The following is a 13,252-nucleotide window of genomic DNA, read 5'->3' as shown; positions in this document are numbered from 1 at the left end:
GTCACAATCTTGTACACTTCTATTAAATCTCCCTCAATCTCTTTTGTTCTAAGGAGAACTAACCTAGCTTTTTCAACATAATCTTGTAACTAAAATCCCCTATCCCTGGAACCATTCTGGTAAATCTCCTCTGCATCCTCTGAAGGACCCTCACATCCTTCCTGAAGTGTGGTGACCAGAACTGGACACGATACTCCCATTGGGGCTTAACCAGAACTTTATAAAGGTTCAGTATAACATCCCTGCTTTTGTTCTTAATGCCTCTATTTCTGAAGCCCAAGATCCCATATGATTTTGTTATGAAAACCCACATGCCAAATGGAAAATATTAATTTCATCGATTGGAACGTTGCCTGACTTTTTCTGGAAATTCTTACAAATAACTTCTTTTAAAAAGAGTAACCTGGCAGCCAAGATGGCCACGAAAATTTGCATTTGAAACACCAAAGGATTAGACGGGAGATAACATGACTGATTCAACCAAGCCAGAACAATGGGGTGCTTTCTGATTAAATTACCTAAAATGGCTTTGTCAATATAGTCGTCAAGAGCCATCAACACCCATTGACTTTGAAAGAGCCAACCCCCTCCAAGTGTGACTGAACAGCTTAAGGTCTGGTATCTTGAATCTCAAAGAATTTTCCAGAAGGGCCTCACTAATCCAACAAAGAGGTTTGGGAATATCATTTGACTACTGTGCAGCTTTGGAGACACTAAGCTTTCTCAGTCAGACAGCAAACAGTAACTGAAAGCCATCAAGGGAACAGCTCTCTCTCTGTCTCACTCTCTCTCCAGTAAAGATCTAGAGAAGCCTCATTGTCAGCTGGTAAAGCCAAGTCTACACACCAGCACAACTAACAACTAGGATTTAAGGGTCAAAACCTCCTCTTCTGCCTTCCAGAGACTAAGAAGGAAACCTACAACCGTGCATGTGGCCCAATGAGGGCTTCAGGACTACAATTTCAACTAAGGAATTTGGGATTGAGATTCAGTATTTAAATTCCATTTATTTCAGACTCTACTCCAACCACCCAACTTTGTTTTCCCTCTGTAATCTATTTGTGTGTGTGTCTCCCGTGTGAATGTGGGCATTGATGCATAGCGTATTTTAGTAATATCAACAGGTTTAGAGTTTTAAGGATAATAAACTTACCGCTTTCTTGTTTAAACTCAAGAAAACCTGTCTGGTTCATTTATAATTATATTAGAGGAACATGAGCAAACGCTCACTGAGGTGGTAAGTTCAATCACTGTGTAAAAAGGATAAACTCTTTTGCGATCAAACCAGAGAAGAGGCAAAATGGGAAGCCTGAGACCCCTTCCTCACCTGGTCGTAACACTTTACTAACCACTCTCTCAATATGTCCTGCTACCTTCAAAGATCGATGCTCATGCACCCCCAGATCCCTCTATTTCTGCACACTCTTTAGAACTGTGCCATTAAGTATATATTGCCTCACCCTATTCCTTCTGCCAAAATGCATCACCTCACACTTGTCAGTATTAAATTCCATCTGCCACCTCTCTGCCCATTCTGCTAGCCTATGTCTGGTTGTAGGCAGCTCATATCATTTTTACTGTTTGTCACACCTCCAAGTTTGGTGTCATCAACAAATTTTGAGATTCTACTCTGTATTCCAAGATCCAAGGAGCATGTTGCCTCTGAGTCAGTAAGTTGTGGGTTCAAGCGCCACTCCAGAGACTTGAGCACATAATCTAAGATGACACTCCAATGCAGTCTGAGAGATTGTGGCATTGTCAGAGGTGCTGTCTTTTAGATGAGACATTAAGATATGATCCATTTGCTCTCTCAGGTGGATGGAAAAGGTTCCATGGCACCATTCAAAGAAGACCCGGGATCCTGGTCAGTATTTATTCCCCAACCAATATCAGTAAAACAGAGTATCTGGTCATTACACATTGCCAGTGGGTTGATTTTGCTGTGTGCAGATTGGTTGCCACGCTTTCCCATAGTACAACAGTGACTGCACTTCAGAGGTATTTCATTGGTTGTAAAAGTACTTTGGAGCATACTGTGGTCATAAAAGGAGCTAAGTACTGAGCTGAGTCTTGTTTTGCTTTTTTGATGGCACCTATATAGTTAGAAAACAGTGTACCCGCTGACTCACTATGAGCTATGCCACAGGAGGTCTAGTAATATTTAATGAAAAAATACAACTGTAGAAGAATACATTTAATTACTTAGCATGAGCATAAAATTAATTTAAAGGATTCATTCCCAGACCCTTATGTGTTACACATGAAAATAATACATTTTACATTTTAATAAATTGAACTGATTATTAAAGATCCAAGTGTAGAGAAGGCAACAAATAGCGAAGAAATACTAACCTGTAAATAGTTTAAGAGTGCATTTGTCATAGAATCATACAGCACCAAGGGAGACCATTTGGCCTATCATGCCTATGCTAGCTCTTTGAAGGAGGCATCCAATTAGTCTCACTCTCCAGCTCTTTCCCCATGTAAATTTCTCATTTTCAAGTATTTATCTAATTCCCTTCTGAAAGTTCCTGTTGAATCTGCTTCCACCACCCTTTCAGGCAGTGCATTCCAGATCATAACAATTTGTTGTGTAAAAAAAAGTCTCATCTCCCCGCTGTGTTTTTTAACATTTATTTTAAATCTGTGTCTTCTAGTTACCGACCCTCCTGCCAGTGGAAAACGATTTCTCCCTATCTACTCTATCAAAACCTTCATAATTTTGACCAACTCCATTCAATCTCCCCTTAACCTTCTCGAAGAAGAACATTCCCAGCTTCTCTAGTTTCTCCACATAACTGAAGTCCCTTATCCCTGGTGCCATTCGTGTAAATCTCCTCTGTGCCCTCTCTAAGGCCTTGATGTCCATTTTAAAGTTTGGTGCCCAGACTCAGCTCAGTACTTAGCTGAGGACTAACCAGTGATTTATAAAGATTTAGCATAACTTCCTTACTTTTCCACTCTATGCCTCTATTTATAAAGAGGATCTAGTATTGTTATTTAACAGCTTTGTCAACTTGTCCTGTCACCTTCAAAGATTTGTGTATGTGAATCCCCACCTTGCTCTATAACTGCATTCTGTTTAAAATTGTACCATTTAGTTCATATTTCCTCTCACCATTTTTCCTTCCAAAATACATTACTTCACACTTCTCTGTATTAAATTTCATTTACTATGTGTCTGTCCATTTCATTAGTCTGTCTGTGTCCTCATAAAATCTGTGCTTGCATTCTCTGGAATTTCAAAGAATGAGAGGTGATCTCATTGAAGCATACAAAATTCTTACATGGCTTGATAAGGCGGATGCAGGAAGGATGTTTCCCCATGGTTGGGGAGTCTAGAACCAGGGGACACAGTCTCAGAATAAGAGTTAAGCCATTTAGGACTGAGATGAGGAGGAATTTCCGCACTCAGAGGGTGGTAAATCTTTAGAATTCTCTACCCCAGAGGGCTGTGGAGGCTCAGTAATTGGGTATATTCAAGACCGAGATCAATAGATTTCGAGATATTAATGTTATCAAGGAATATGGGGATAATGCGAGAAAATGGCATTGAGGTAGAAGATCAGCCATGATCTAGTTGAATGGTGGAGCAGGCAAGAGGGGCTGAATGGCCTACTCCTGCTCCTATTCCCTATGTTCATCTGTTCCTAAATAGGCTGGGACTCTTTTCTTTAGAAAAGGGAAGAGTAGAAGATGACCTGATAGAGGTCTTTAAAATTATAAAAGCATTCAATAGAGTAAATGTAGAGAAGATGGGCTAGATTGTATAAGCTTGCCGCCCTCAAAAATGGCGGTCCACCTGCGCGGACAGCACGCCACCAAGGCGCTGCGATATTCAGCGCAGTGGCTCATTTAAATGGCAGGGGTGGACTGCCCACCCTGATGACATGGAAGGGGTGGGCAGTCCATCCCCAGCAATGGCATCAGCAACCTTTGCACAGGCTCTGACGCCATTTTTAAAGGGCTTCGAGCGCGATCGTTACAATTAAAGCTTTAAAGGGAAATGGGTTTTTAAAAATTAATTTAATTGATCTAGCCTCTTTCCCAACCCCCCCGCCCCAACAACCCTTAATCCCTTTAATCCCTTGCCCTCTCCCCCCCCCCCCACAAACCACTTACCTCGTGCACCTGACCTTCCCCCCCCCCCCCCAAAAGTTGACAAACTTTAACCTTTACCCCTTCCCCACCATCCCCTATACCAATCAAATCACTTTGATGCTGCTCCCCCAGCCCGCACTGAAAAATTTACCTGCTCCCCTCTCCCTACCAGTGTCCTGCCTCGGATTCCCAGACAGGTATCCAAAGGCGCAGGAATGCCGGCTATTGGCACCAATATTGGAGCGGGATGGAAGGCAGAGGCGAGCAGGTAATTAATTTGTTGGTTAAATATGTAAATTTGACCCCTGTCGCCAAGCTGGGGGGTGCCGCCATGCAGCCTCACCACTGCTGGCAATATTGGGCCGGCCTTCCCAGTGTGGAGGCCTGTGGCGGGCCTCTGTCGGAGGCATTTTCCTGCTCCCCCCGCTACGACCCCTGACGTCAGGCGGGCTGTAAAATGCACCCGATTTTCCACTTGTGGGGGAGTCCCAAAACTAAGAGACAAAATTATAAGACAGTCACTAATAAATCCAATAGAGAATTTAGGAGAAACGTCTTTACCCAGCTGAGGGAGGTTAGAATGTAGAACACACTACCATAAGAGTAGCTGAGGCAAGTAGCATAGATGCGTTAAAGGGGAAGCTGGAAAAGTCCCTGAGATAGAAAGGAATAGAAGGGTTTGTTGATAAGTTGAGGTGATGTAAGGTAGGAGGAGGCTTGTTTGAAGCATAGACCTATTGGGCTGAATGGCCTGTTTCTGTGCTGTAAAACTCTATGAATTGACTTAATTAACAGCTTCATTAGCGTAACAGAGAAAGGAATTTTCTGTGAATTCTTTGCAGTGGTCTTTGTTGATAACAGTAACAGTTTTAAACCATAAGGTCAATGAGATGTAATGAGAATGAATTAAAATGATGTGATTTAAGTAACATGTAATCATCTGATATCTTAATATTCTTCATATCTAATGACGTAGCACCTCACAAATCCATCAGGTTACTGGTGAATGCATTGAGTGACAGGCTTTTTGTTCTGACAAGGTAACCGTTCCTGTGAAGTGCAATTGTGTTATATTGTGATATCTGTAATGAATTCGACAAAGTGACTCCTTATCTGATCTTGTCAACCGGCTGTTAAAAGGCAGAGTGGATTGAAGTGAATTCTGAAATGTTCATTTTTGTATGTCTATCAAAAAGGGGCATCTATTTTCAAGAATTGCAGCAAATGATGAATATTCACAAGTTGAAATTGCGCTATGCGGTGTTAGTAAAAGGTGTATTGATGCCTTGTTATGAAAATCTCTGTCATTTTAACAGAAGCATTAACCTTTATGGAAACTGCTTAATGGCACCACAAAAATAGCGGGCAAAGGAATTTCATGTGGATTTGCGAAATCACACAACTCAAAATATTTATTCCTTCAAAAAAGTGAACTCTGTTCCATGCATTTACTTTTATTTAGGCAATATTCTTTCTTTTGGGCCTCCTTATCTCGAGAGACAATGGATACGCGCCTGGAGGTGGTCAGTGGTTTGTGAAGCAGCGCCTGGAGTGGCTATAAAGGCCAATTCTGGAGTGACAGGCTCTTCCACAGGTGCTGCAGAGAAATTTGTTTGTTGGGGCTGTTGCACAGTTGGCTCTCCCCTTGCGCCTCTGTCTTTTTTCCTGCCAACTACTAAGTCTCTTCGACTCGCCACAATTTAGCCCTGTCTTTATGGCTGCCCGCCAGCTCTGGCGAATGCTGGCAACTGACTCCCACGACTTGTGATCAATGTCACACGATTTCATGTCGCGTTTGCAGACGTCTTTATAACGGAGACATGGACGGCCGGTGGGTCTGATACCAGTGGCGAGCTCGCTGTACAATGTGTCTTTGGGGATTTAGGCAATATATTTTATAGAGTAAATAGTGACACCACGGTCTCAGCAAGTGGAACGGGATTTAATTTATGAATGTCATAGCCAAACTATAGTAAACAAAGTGTCCTGAGTAGAGCACAATAATTTTGTTGCAAAATAGAGTGCGCGGAGGATAGTTACATAATACAAATTATGTGTGTAAGATCAATCCCAGTTACTTACTCCAGGTATGATTGACAGGGGAATTATCCAATCTGGTTGGAACTTGTGGTGTCACTATATGCCGCCCACTCTGACAGAAATTGATCATCTACATGGCAGCACCCTTCAGAGGAAACTCTGTAATACAGTATACTGTGTAAACCCAGTCCATTCAGGATTAAAGTTACCTTCAGACTTTTAATACAGACCTATTAACTTGCTGAGTATTGACTGTGCATCTTAATGCCCTTGCCCACCCCAGCACCACTACTGAGATCATTTATTTTGGTGATCCACCTCCCCAATCTGTACAGCCCTTACTTATTTTGTTCTGTGCTTTTCATTTCCTGGAGTCAGCCCATTTGGCTCAAAGAAACATATAGGTTTGAGCTGTTGCTCTGACAATGCAATCATTTCAGACTTTACTGATCCATCTCCTGGTTTGCTGAATGGTAGACTTTCAATCAATTGAAAGCGGATTATAAGTGACATGACTCCAATTCTGAAAATGAGCAGTCCAGCTGGGGAGGCAGAGAGAAAATAAGTAAATAATTAAACAAAGTATAGGTTAGAAAAAATGGGAAGAAGATGAGAACAGTGTCATTTAGATATTTTAGCATATTTTCTCAGTACTGCTAACATCTCAGTAATATTGAACGAATCTGCAACAAGTTGCATTTATATCGCACTTTAACATAGTAAAATGTCCCAAAGCACTTCACATGTGTGTAACCAGACAAAAGAAGGCAAAGAAGGAGACATTAGGACAGGTGATCAAAAGTGTGGCCAAAGAAGGTAGCTTTGAAAGAACATCTTGAAGGAGGAGAGAGAGGTAGAGAGCTGGAGAGGTTTAGGCAGGGAATTCCAGAACTTAGTGCAAAGGCAGCTGATGGCATGGCTGCCAATTGTGGGGCAAAGGAAGTGAGGGATGCACCAGAGGCTAGAACTAGCGGAACAGAGTTCTCAGAGGGCTTTAAGACTGGAGGAGGTTGCAGAGTCACATACCACGTGAGATGAAAGGTTCAAAAATAAAATGGCTGGCTCGGGGAGAACAGGGCAAGAAAGGTTTACTCATTTGACTCAGAAAATTGCTTGAGGAAAACTTTTTACGAAATTCATCTCAGAATACATAGGGTTCTGGACAATCAGATGACAGCTCACTTGGAATGCAACTTGGAGGCTGCGTTAGCAGTTAACAGTCAGGGGCTGCACGTTACACTCTGTTTACCAGCTATGTGCTTTAATAGAAGCTGGTTTTGCTCGTGGTGTTTAATATTGAGAGAGAAAAATTATGGTGTATAATTGCTTACAATGTTTTTCTTTATTTTCAATGCCTCTTGCATCATCAACTGGTTAAATGTCTGAAGAATGGATACCTTCAGCAACATCTAGACACAGTCCAGAAGGAATTTATTGTTTTTAACAGAGAGAAGTAAGTAAGCAGTTCCGTCAATTTTCTATATAGTACAGCCATATAATATGATATACAAATCTACATTGTGAGATTTTCAGTCCCTTAAAAATAAGTCTTAACACAATTTGGTCTTGTCATGTGACCTGACTTCCATTTTTTTTGATGGGACTGGATTGCAGTTTTTTTACTATATTACATAAATTCATTGACACTGTTCCCTGACCAACATTGGATTCTGAGTCTCAGTTTTTAAGCTTCTCACTTCCTTACCATTGAAATTTCAGTACAGAAGTAGACCCTTCGTCCTTGTATTGGTGTGTGATCCTCACTGGTTCTTCTGTGGAGAGTGTTTACCCTCCAACTTCATCATCAATGTTGATTCTGGCTTCTCGCAGAAAGGAAACATCTAACATTTTACAGTCGATAGGACAGATAAAGGCAAATGTCAAATCATAGTGAGTGACGGGTTACCTTTTAAGGGTGGGCTGGGATGCTGGAACCCCCAAAAATATTTAGCTAAACTATGCAAAAACGTAACTACAGTTCTTTATCTCCAATCAACGCCACTATTCATTCTTCTTTATTTATCCCCGTGGATCACCATTATCCAGAAACATACCCAGATCAGCCACAGGAGCAGGTCAGAGACTGGGTATTCTGCACCTCCCAAACCCGCAGCTTCTACTGCCTAGAATGACAAGGCGCATGGGAACACCACCACCTGCATGTTCTCCTCCAAATCACACACCATGGAAATATATCGCCATTTCTTCATTGCCAATGGGTCAAAATCATGGAACTCCCTCTCTAACAGCACTGTGGGTGTACCTACACTGCATGGACTGCAACAGTTCAAGAAGGCAGCTCAACACCACCTTCTCAAGGGCAGTTAGGGATGGGCAATAAATGGTCTCCTTGCCAGAGACACCCACATCCAATGAGCAATTTAAAAAAATGCTCATTCTATATCAGGGCAGTCTCCTCTAGCTCTTCTCTCCCACTGTTGTCAGCTGGTTGGTTCCAATCTGTCTGCATCACTTATGTGATACCAGTAAGATCAGTGCTCTTATAAATTTTCCCGTCTTGTTTCTTCTAAACCTGTCCCATGCATTCTCCCTCCACCTTACAAATAACATTGTGTTGAAATCAAGGATCATCAAAAAGTTTGCTATTTTAACTCAGTGTTGTTCAGGCCTTGCTAGCTGTGAAATTCTATACCTGCCCCCTCCATCTTTTTTTCTCTCTCAATGTCTTTTCAGACCCAAGCTTGGCAATTTTCCCAATTGATACTTCCTAAATTACCTCTATTTCTTTTTGACTCTTTGCTGAGGTACAAGGTTTCCTGCAATATTGGCCTTGACCTTCATATTTATTACTGAATAAGGAAAAAACAAGCTTTCACTGAGAATCTGTTCCATATTTCCACTGCTGTTGATGGGAGCAGGGAATATTTCTCCTAATTTCTCAGGCTGGTTGATTTTAAACCTGTGCCCTATTTCTGTGCTCAACAAAATTGGTGGCTCATTAGTGAGAAGGGACTGTAACGCCAGGAATTTTCTTTCCTACTGGATTTCTAAATTCCAGAGTAACATTATTTGCTTGGAATGAATGTCTGTCCTGGGTTTTGACATTGACCATCATTGTGGAACATGCTTGTGCACAGCACAGCATGATGTGATCCCACAAGTCAGATCCCATGAATTTGTACACTTTGTGTGTATCCTGAGTACAACAATATTGTATGAAAATGCCGGTTACTGAGCAAATGCAAGCAATAGTAAGTCACTGACTGCAGCAGACCACAACCTAAACCATTGTTTATTTTTGAGTGTTGTTTCAAACAAAATACCATGATGTCAAATATAAATTGCTCAGAAATAGTTACAGGTGCTCCAGCCCTCAAAAGATTAAAAGCTTTATTCAGTGCTAAGATTGAAATGTTGAAGGTCTCTTCTCTGCTAGCAGTGAGTTCTCTGAGTAAGTGATTTCAGGACTTCTTATTTGAGTGTCGAATGTGCAGAGATCACAATGATGAATGAATCCATGCCTCTGGACCATGGATCACTAAACTCGCTTTTAAAATTAGCCGACTTAGGAAGTGCAAATTTCACAATGCTTATACCTGACCTGGGATTGCTTGATGCTGACATTGTGTGAGAGTGGAAGGAAAAAAAACCTGTTCTTCAGAACTGACTTCTCTCAATTTCATCAGCACCATACAGGGCTGCACAGTGGCGCAGTGGTTAGCACCGCAGCCTCACAGCTCCAGGGACCCGGGTTCAATTCTGGGTACTGCCTGTGTGGAGTTTGCAAGTTCTCCCTGTGTCTGTGTGGGTTTCCTCCGGGTGCTCCGGTTTCCTCCCACATGCCAAAGACTTGCAGGTTGATAGGTAAATTGGCCATTATAAATTGCCCCTAGTATAGGTAGGTGGTAGGGAAATATAGGGACAGGTGAAGATGTGGTAGGAATATGGGATTAGTGTAGGATTAGTATAAATGGGTGGTTGATGGTCGGCACAGACTCGGTGGGCCGAAGGGCCTGTTTCAGTGCTGTATCTCTAAAACTAAAACTAAAACCTACAAAACTGGCCAAGTCCCAGATCAAACTAATATCCGTTGCGAGTTTCCGCAAATTGAGCACATTTGCAGTACTTTTGTAGACACTCTGATTAAATTGCTTATTTTTGTGATAAACCCATTTTCAGCTTTATTAATAAAACTGCACTATGTTAGCACTCTTAAATATATCAAGAAATATTTTTAAAGCAATTTTAATGTCTAAATTACATTTTAAAATGCTGCCCAATTGCTCTGTACATGGAAGATTTTGGGCTGCATTTTAAAAGCCCAACTCCGAAATAGTTGGCGGGCGGAGAAATTTGCAGCCCGCACTCAGGGGGCCCACATCATGGAGCCACCGCAATTCTAAACGGCTGCCCCCCCCCCCCCCACCCCCGAACCTCATGACGTGGAGGGGGCAGGTGAGCCATCCCTGGCAACAGAGTCTAGCGCCAATATGCAGGCGCCGGCACCATTTTTAAAGGGCTTAGAGCCCTAAATGGCAAGTGCAATTTTTAAAGAGCCAGTTATTGTACAGTTTGAAAAAATGAATGCAACAGTGCCCAACATGCCCTCTCCCACCCCTCCCTCAAGGCATTAAACATCATTCCTGCCCTTCCCCCCACCCCCGAATACCTACCATTATTAAATGACCTTTCCCCCCTCCTCGCAAAGTTCATACCCCTTCTCCTTTACCTCTTTCCATCATCCCCCCCCAATCAATCTGAAGCGTTTGACCCCGCTCTCCCCCATCCCACCCCGCTCGCAGAAAATCACCTCCTCCCCCCTCTCCATAGGTGTCGTGCCTCGTTTCCCCGAACAGGGATTCGAAGGAGCGGCATTGCCAGCCGCCGGAATGAAGATCCCAACCTGCTGGCAGATTCGCTGCGGCCTGCATATTAATTAAAGCTAAGTAGCTATTTGCATATTATAATGCGGGTCCCGCCGCTGAGCGGCAGGGCGTCTGCCACAAAGCCTCGCCGCCCCTGCCAAGATCGGGATGGGGCCTGCCATCATGGGGATCAGTAGCGGCCCTCATCCGTTGCGATCTTCATTCTCCCCCCACCACCGTTCCCGGCATCAGAGAGCCTTCAAGATCCAGCCCTTTGTGTTTTCTAATATGCAAATGAGTTTGAACAGACTCTCAAGAAGCAAAAAACACTTCTCAAAACCGATGCAACTTTAGGTACAATTTGCATCCCCATGGCCACATGCAGCCAAAGTGGAAACTCTACCCCCTAATACATTAAAAGATATGATGGTAGACAGGAAGTGGATAGCATTAAAAAAATTAATACATGGTTTTCAACAAATTTACATTCCTTTGAGGCACAAAAACCCAGCAGGAAAGGTGATCCAACCATGGCTAACAAGAGAAGTTAAAGATTGTAATAGATCAAAGGAAGAGGCTTATAAAATTGCCAAAAAAGTAGTAAGCCTGAGGATTGGGAGCATTTTAGAATTCAGCAGAGAAGGACCAAGAAATTGATAAAGAAAGAGAAATAGAATATGAATGTAAACTAGCGAGAAACATTAAAAATGGACTGTAAAATCTTCTATAGGTATGTAAAAAGTAAAAGATTAGCAAAGACAAATGTGGACCCATTACAGACAGAGACAGGTGAATTTGTCATGGGAATAAGGAAATGGCAGAGCAACTAAGCAAATACTTTGTGTCTGTCTTCACAGAGGAAGGTACAAAAAAACCTCCCAGGAATACTAGAGAACCAAGGGAATAATAAGAAAGAGGAACTGAAAGAAATTAGTATTAGTAAAAAAGTGGCACTGGAGAAATTAATGGGACTGAAAGTTGATAGATCCCCTGAGTGTTGAAAGAGGTGACTGCATACATATTGGATGCACTGGTGATCATCTTCCAAAATTCTACAGATTCTGCAGCGGTTCCTGCAGAATGGAAGGTGGCAAATGTAACCCCACTATTTAAGAAAGGAGGGAGAGAGAAAATGGGGAACTACAGGCCTGTTAGCCTGACATCAGTAGTATGGAAGAAGCTAGAATCTATTCTAAAGGATGTGATAAATGGAAACTTAGATAATAATGACCTGATTTGGCATAGTCAACATGAATTTATGAATTTAGGTCTCCTTATCTAAGGAAGGATATACTTGCTTTTAGAGGGAGTGCAATGAAGGTTCATCAGACTGATCCCTGGGATGGCGTGATTGTCCTATGAGGAGAGATTGAGGAGACTGGGCCTTCATTCTCTAGAGTTTAGAAGAATGAGAGGTGATCTCATTGAGGCATACAAAATTCTTACATGGCTCAACAAGGTAAATGCAAGAAGGATGTTTTCCCTGGCTAGGGTGGGTGTCTAGAACCAGGGGACACAGTCTCAGAATAAGAGGTAAGCCATTTAGGGCTGAGATGAGGAGGAATTTCTTCACTCAGCGGGTGGTGAATCTTTGGAATTCTCTATCCCAGAGGGCTGTGGAGGCTCAGTCATTGAGAACATTCAAGACAGAGATCGATAGATTTCTGGATATTAAAGGTATCAAGGGGTATGGGGATAGTGTGGGAAAATGGCACTGGGGTAAAAGATAAGCCATGATCTAGTTGAATGGCAGGGCAGGCTCGATGGGCCAGATGGCCTACTCTTACTCCTATTTCCTATGTTCCTAGTTATAGTGTATAATATATAATAATATAACATAATATATAGTAATAATGTAGTTATGAATATGTAGTATTGATACATAGTATGTGTTGTATAGGGATGTAAAGGTTTAATATTGAAGTCAGTGAGAGTGACCGCCTCCTACTGGAAGAGTGATGATGTAATAGTCACATGGTATTGGCTTGAGGAGAAGAGATAGCAGCACAGAGGATGCTAGCTTAGGAGGCTTGTGGAGAGTGTACGTAGTAAATGTAAATAAGAAAAGGTTGTTGGTTGACTTTATCTGGAGCTTAAGACTTTCTCCAGAATGCCATAGCAATGCTACAAATATAACAACAGCACACAATCTGGTGGCAACCGTAAAACAGCGGTAAAACAGCAGTAAAACTGTGATGAACAACAGACAAATTTAAAGATAAATACTGGGTTGGTACAGAAGAAAACTACTTACCTGCTGAAGAGGCTGTGAAGAGCTCCGGAGC

At 42.2% G+C, this 13,252-nt stretch overlaps 1 protein-coding gene across 1 annotated transcript in view; it reads left to right on the top strand.

The window, feature by feature from the left end:
• The window catches only part of LOC137375553 (serine/threonine-protein kinase 32A-like), a 344,635-nt gene that overhangs the window by 309,285 nt on the left and 22,098 nt on the right, over window positions 1–13,252 (top strand). The window contains exon 11 of the mRNA XM_068042898.1: window positions 7,530–7,594. Within this exon, the coding sequence (XP_067898999.1) occupies window positions 7,530–7,594 (65 nt within the window). The remainder of the gene's footprint in view (window positions 1–7,529; window positions 7,595–13,252) is intronic.

Source organism: Heterodontus francisci, chromosome 12 (genome assembly GCF_036365525.1).
Source record: "Heterodontus francisci isolate sHetFra1 chromosome 12, sHetFra1.hap1, whole genome shotgun sequence".
Classification (NCBI taxonomy): domain Eukaryota; kingdom Metazoa; phylum Chordata; class Chondrichthyes; order Heterodontiformes; family Heterodontidae; genus Heterodontus; species Heterodontus francisci.
Note: the sequence above shows the minus strand (reverse complement) of the source record. Positions and strands in the feature narration are given on the sequence as shown.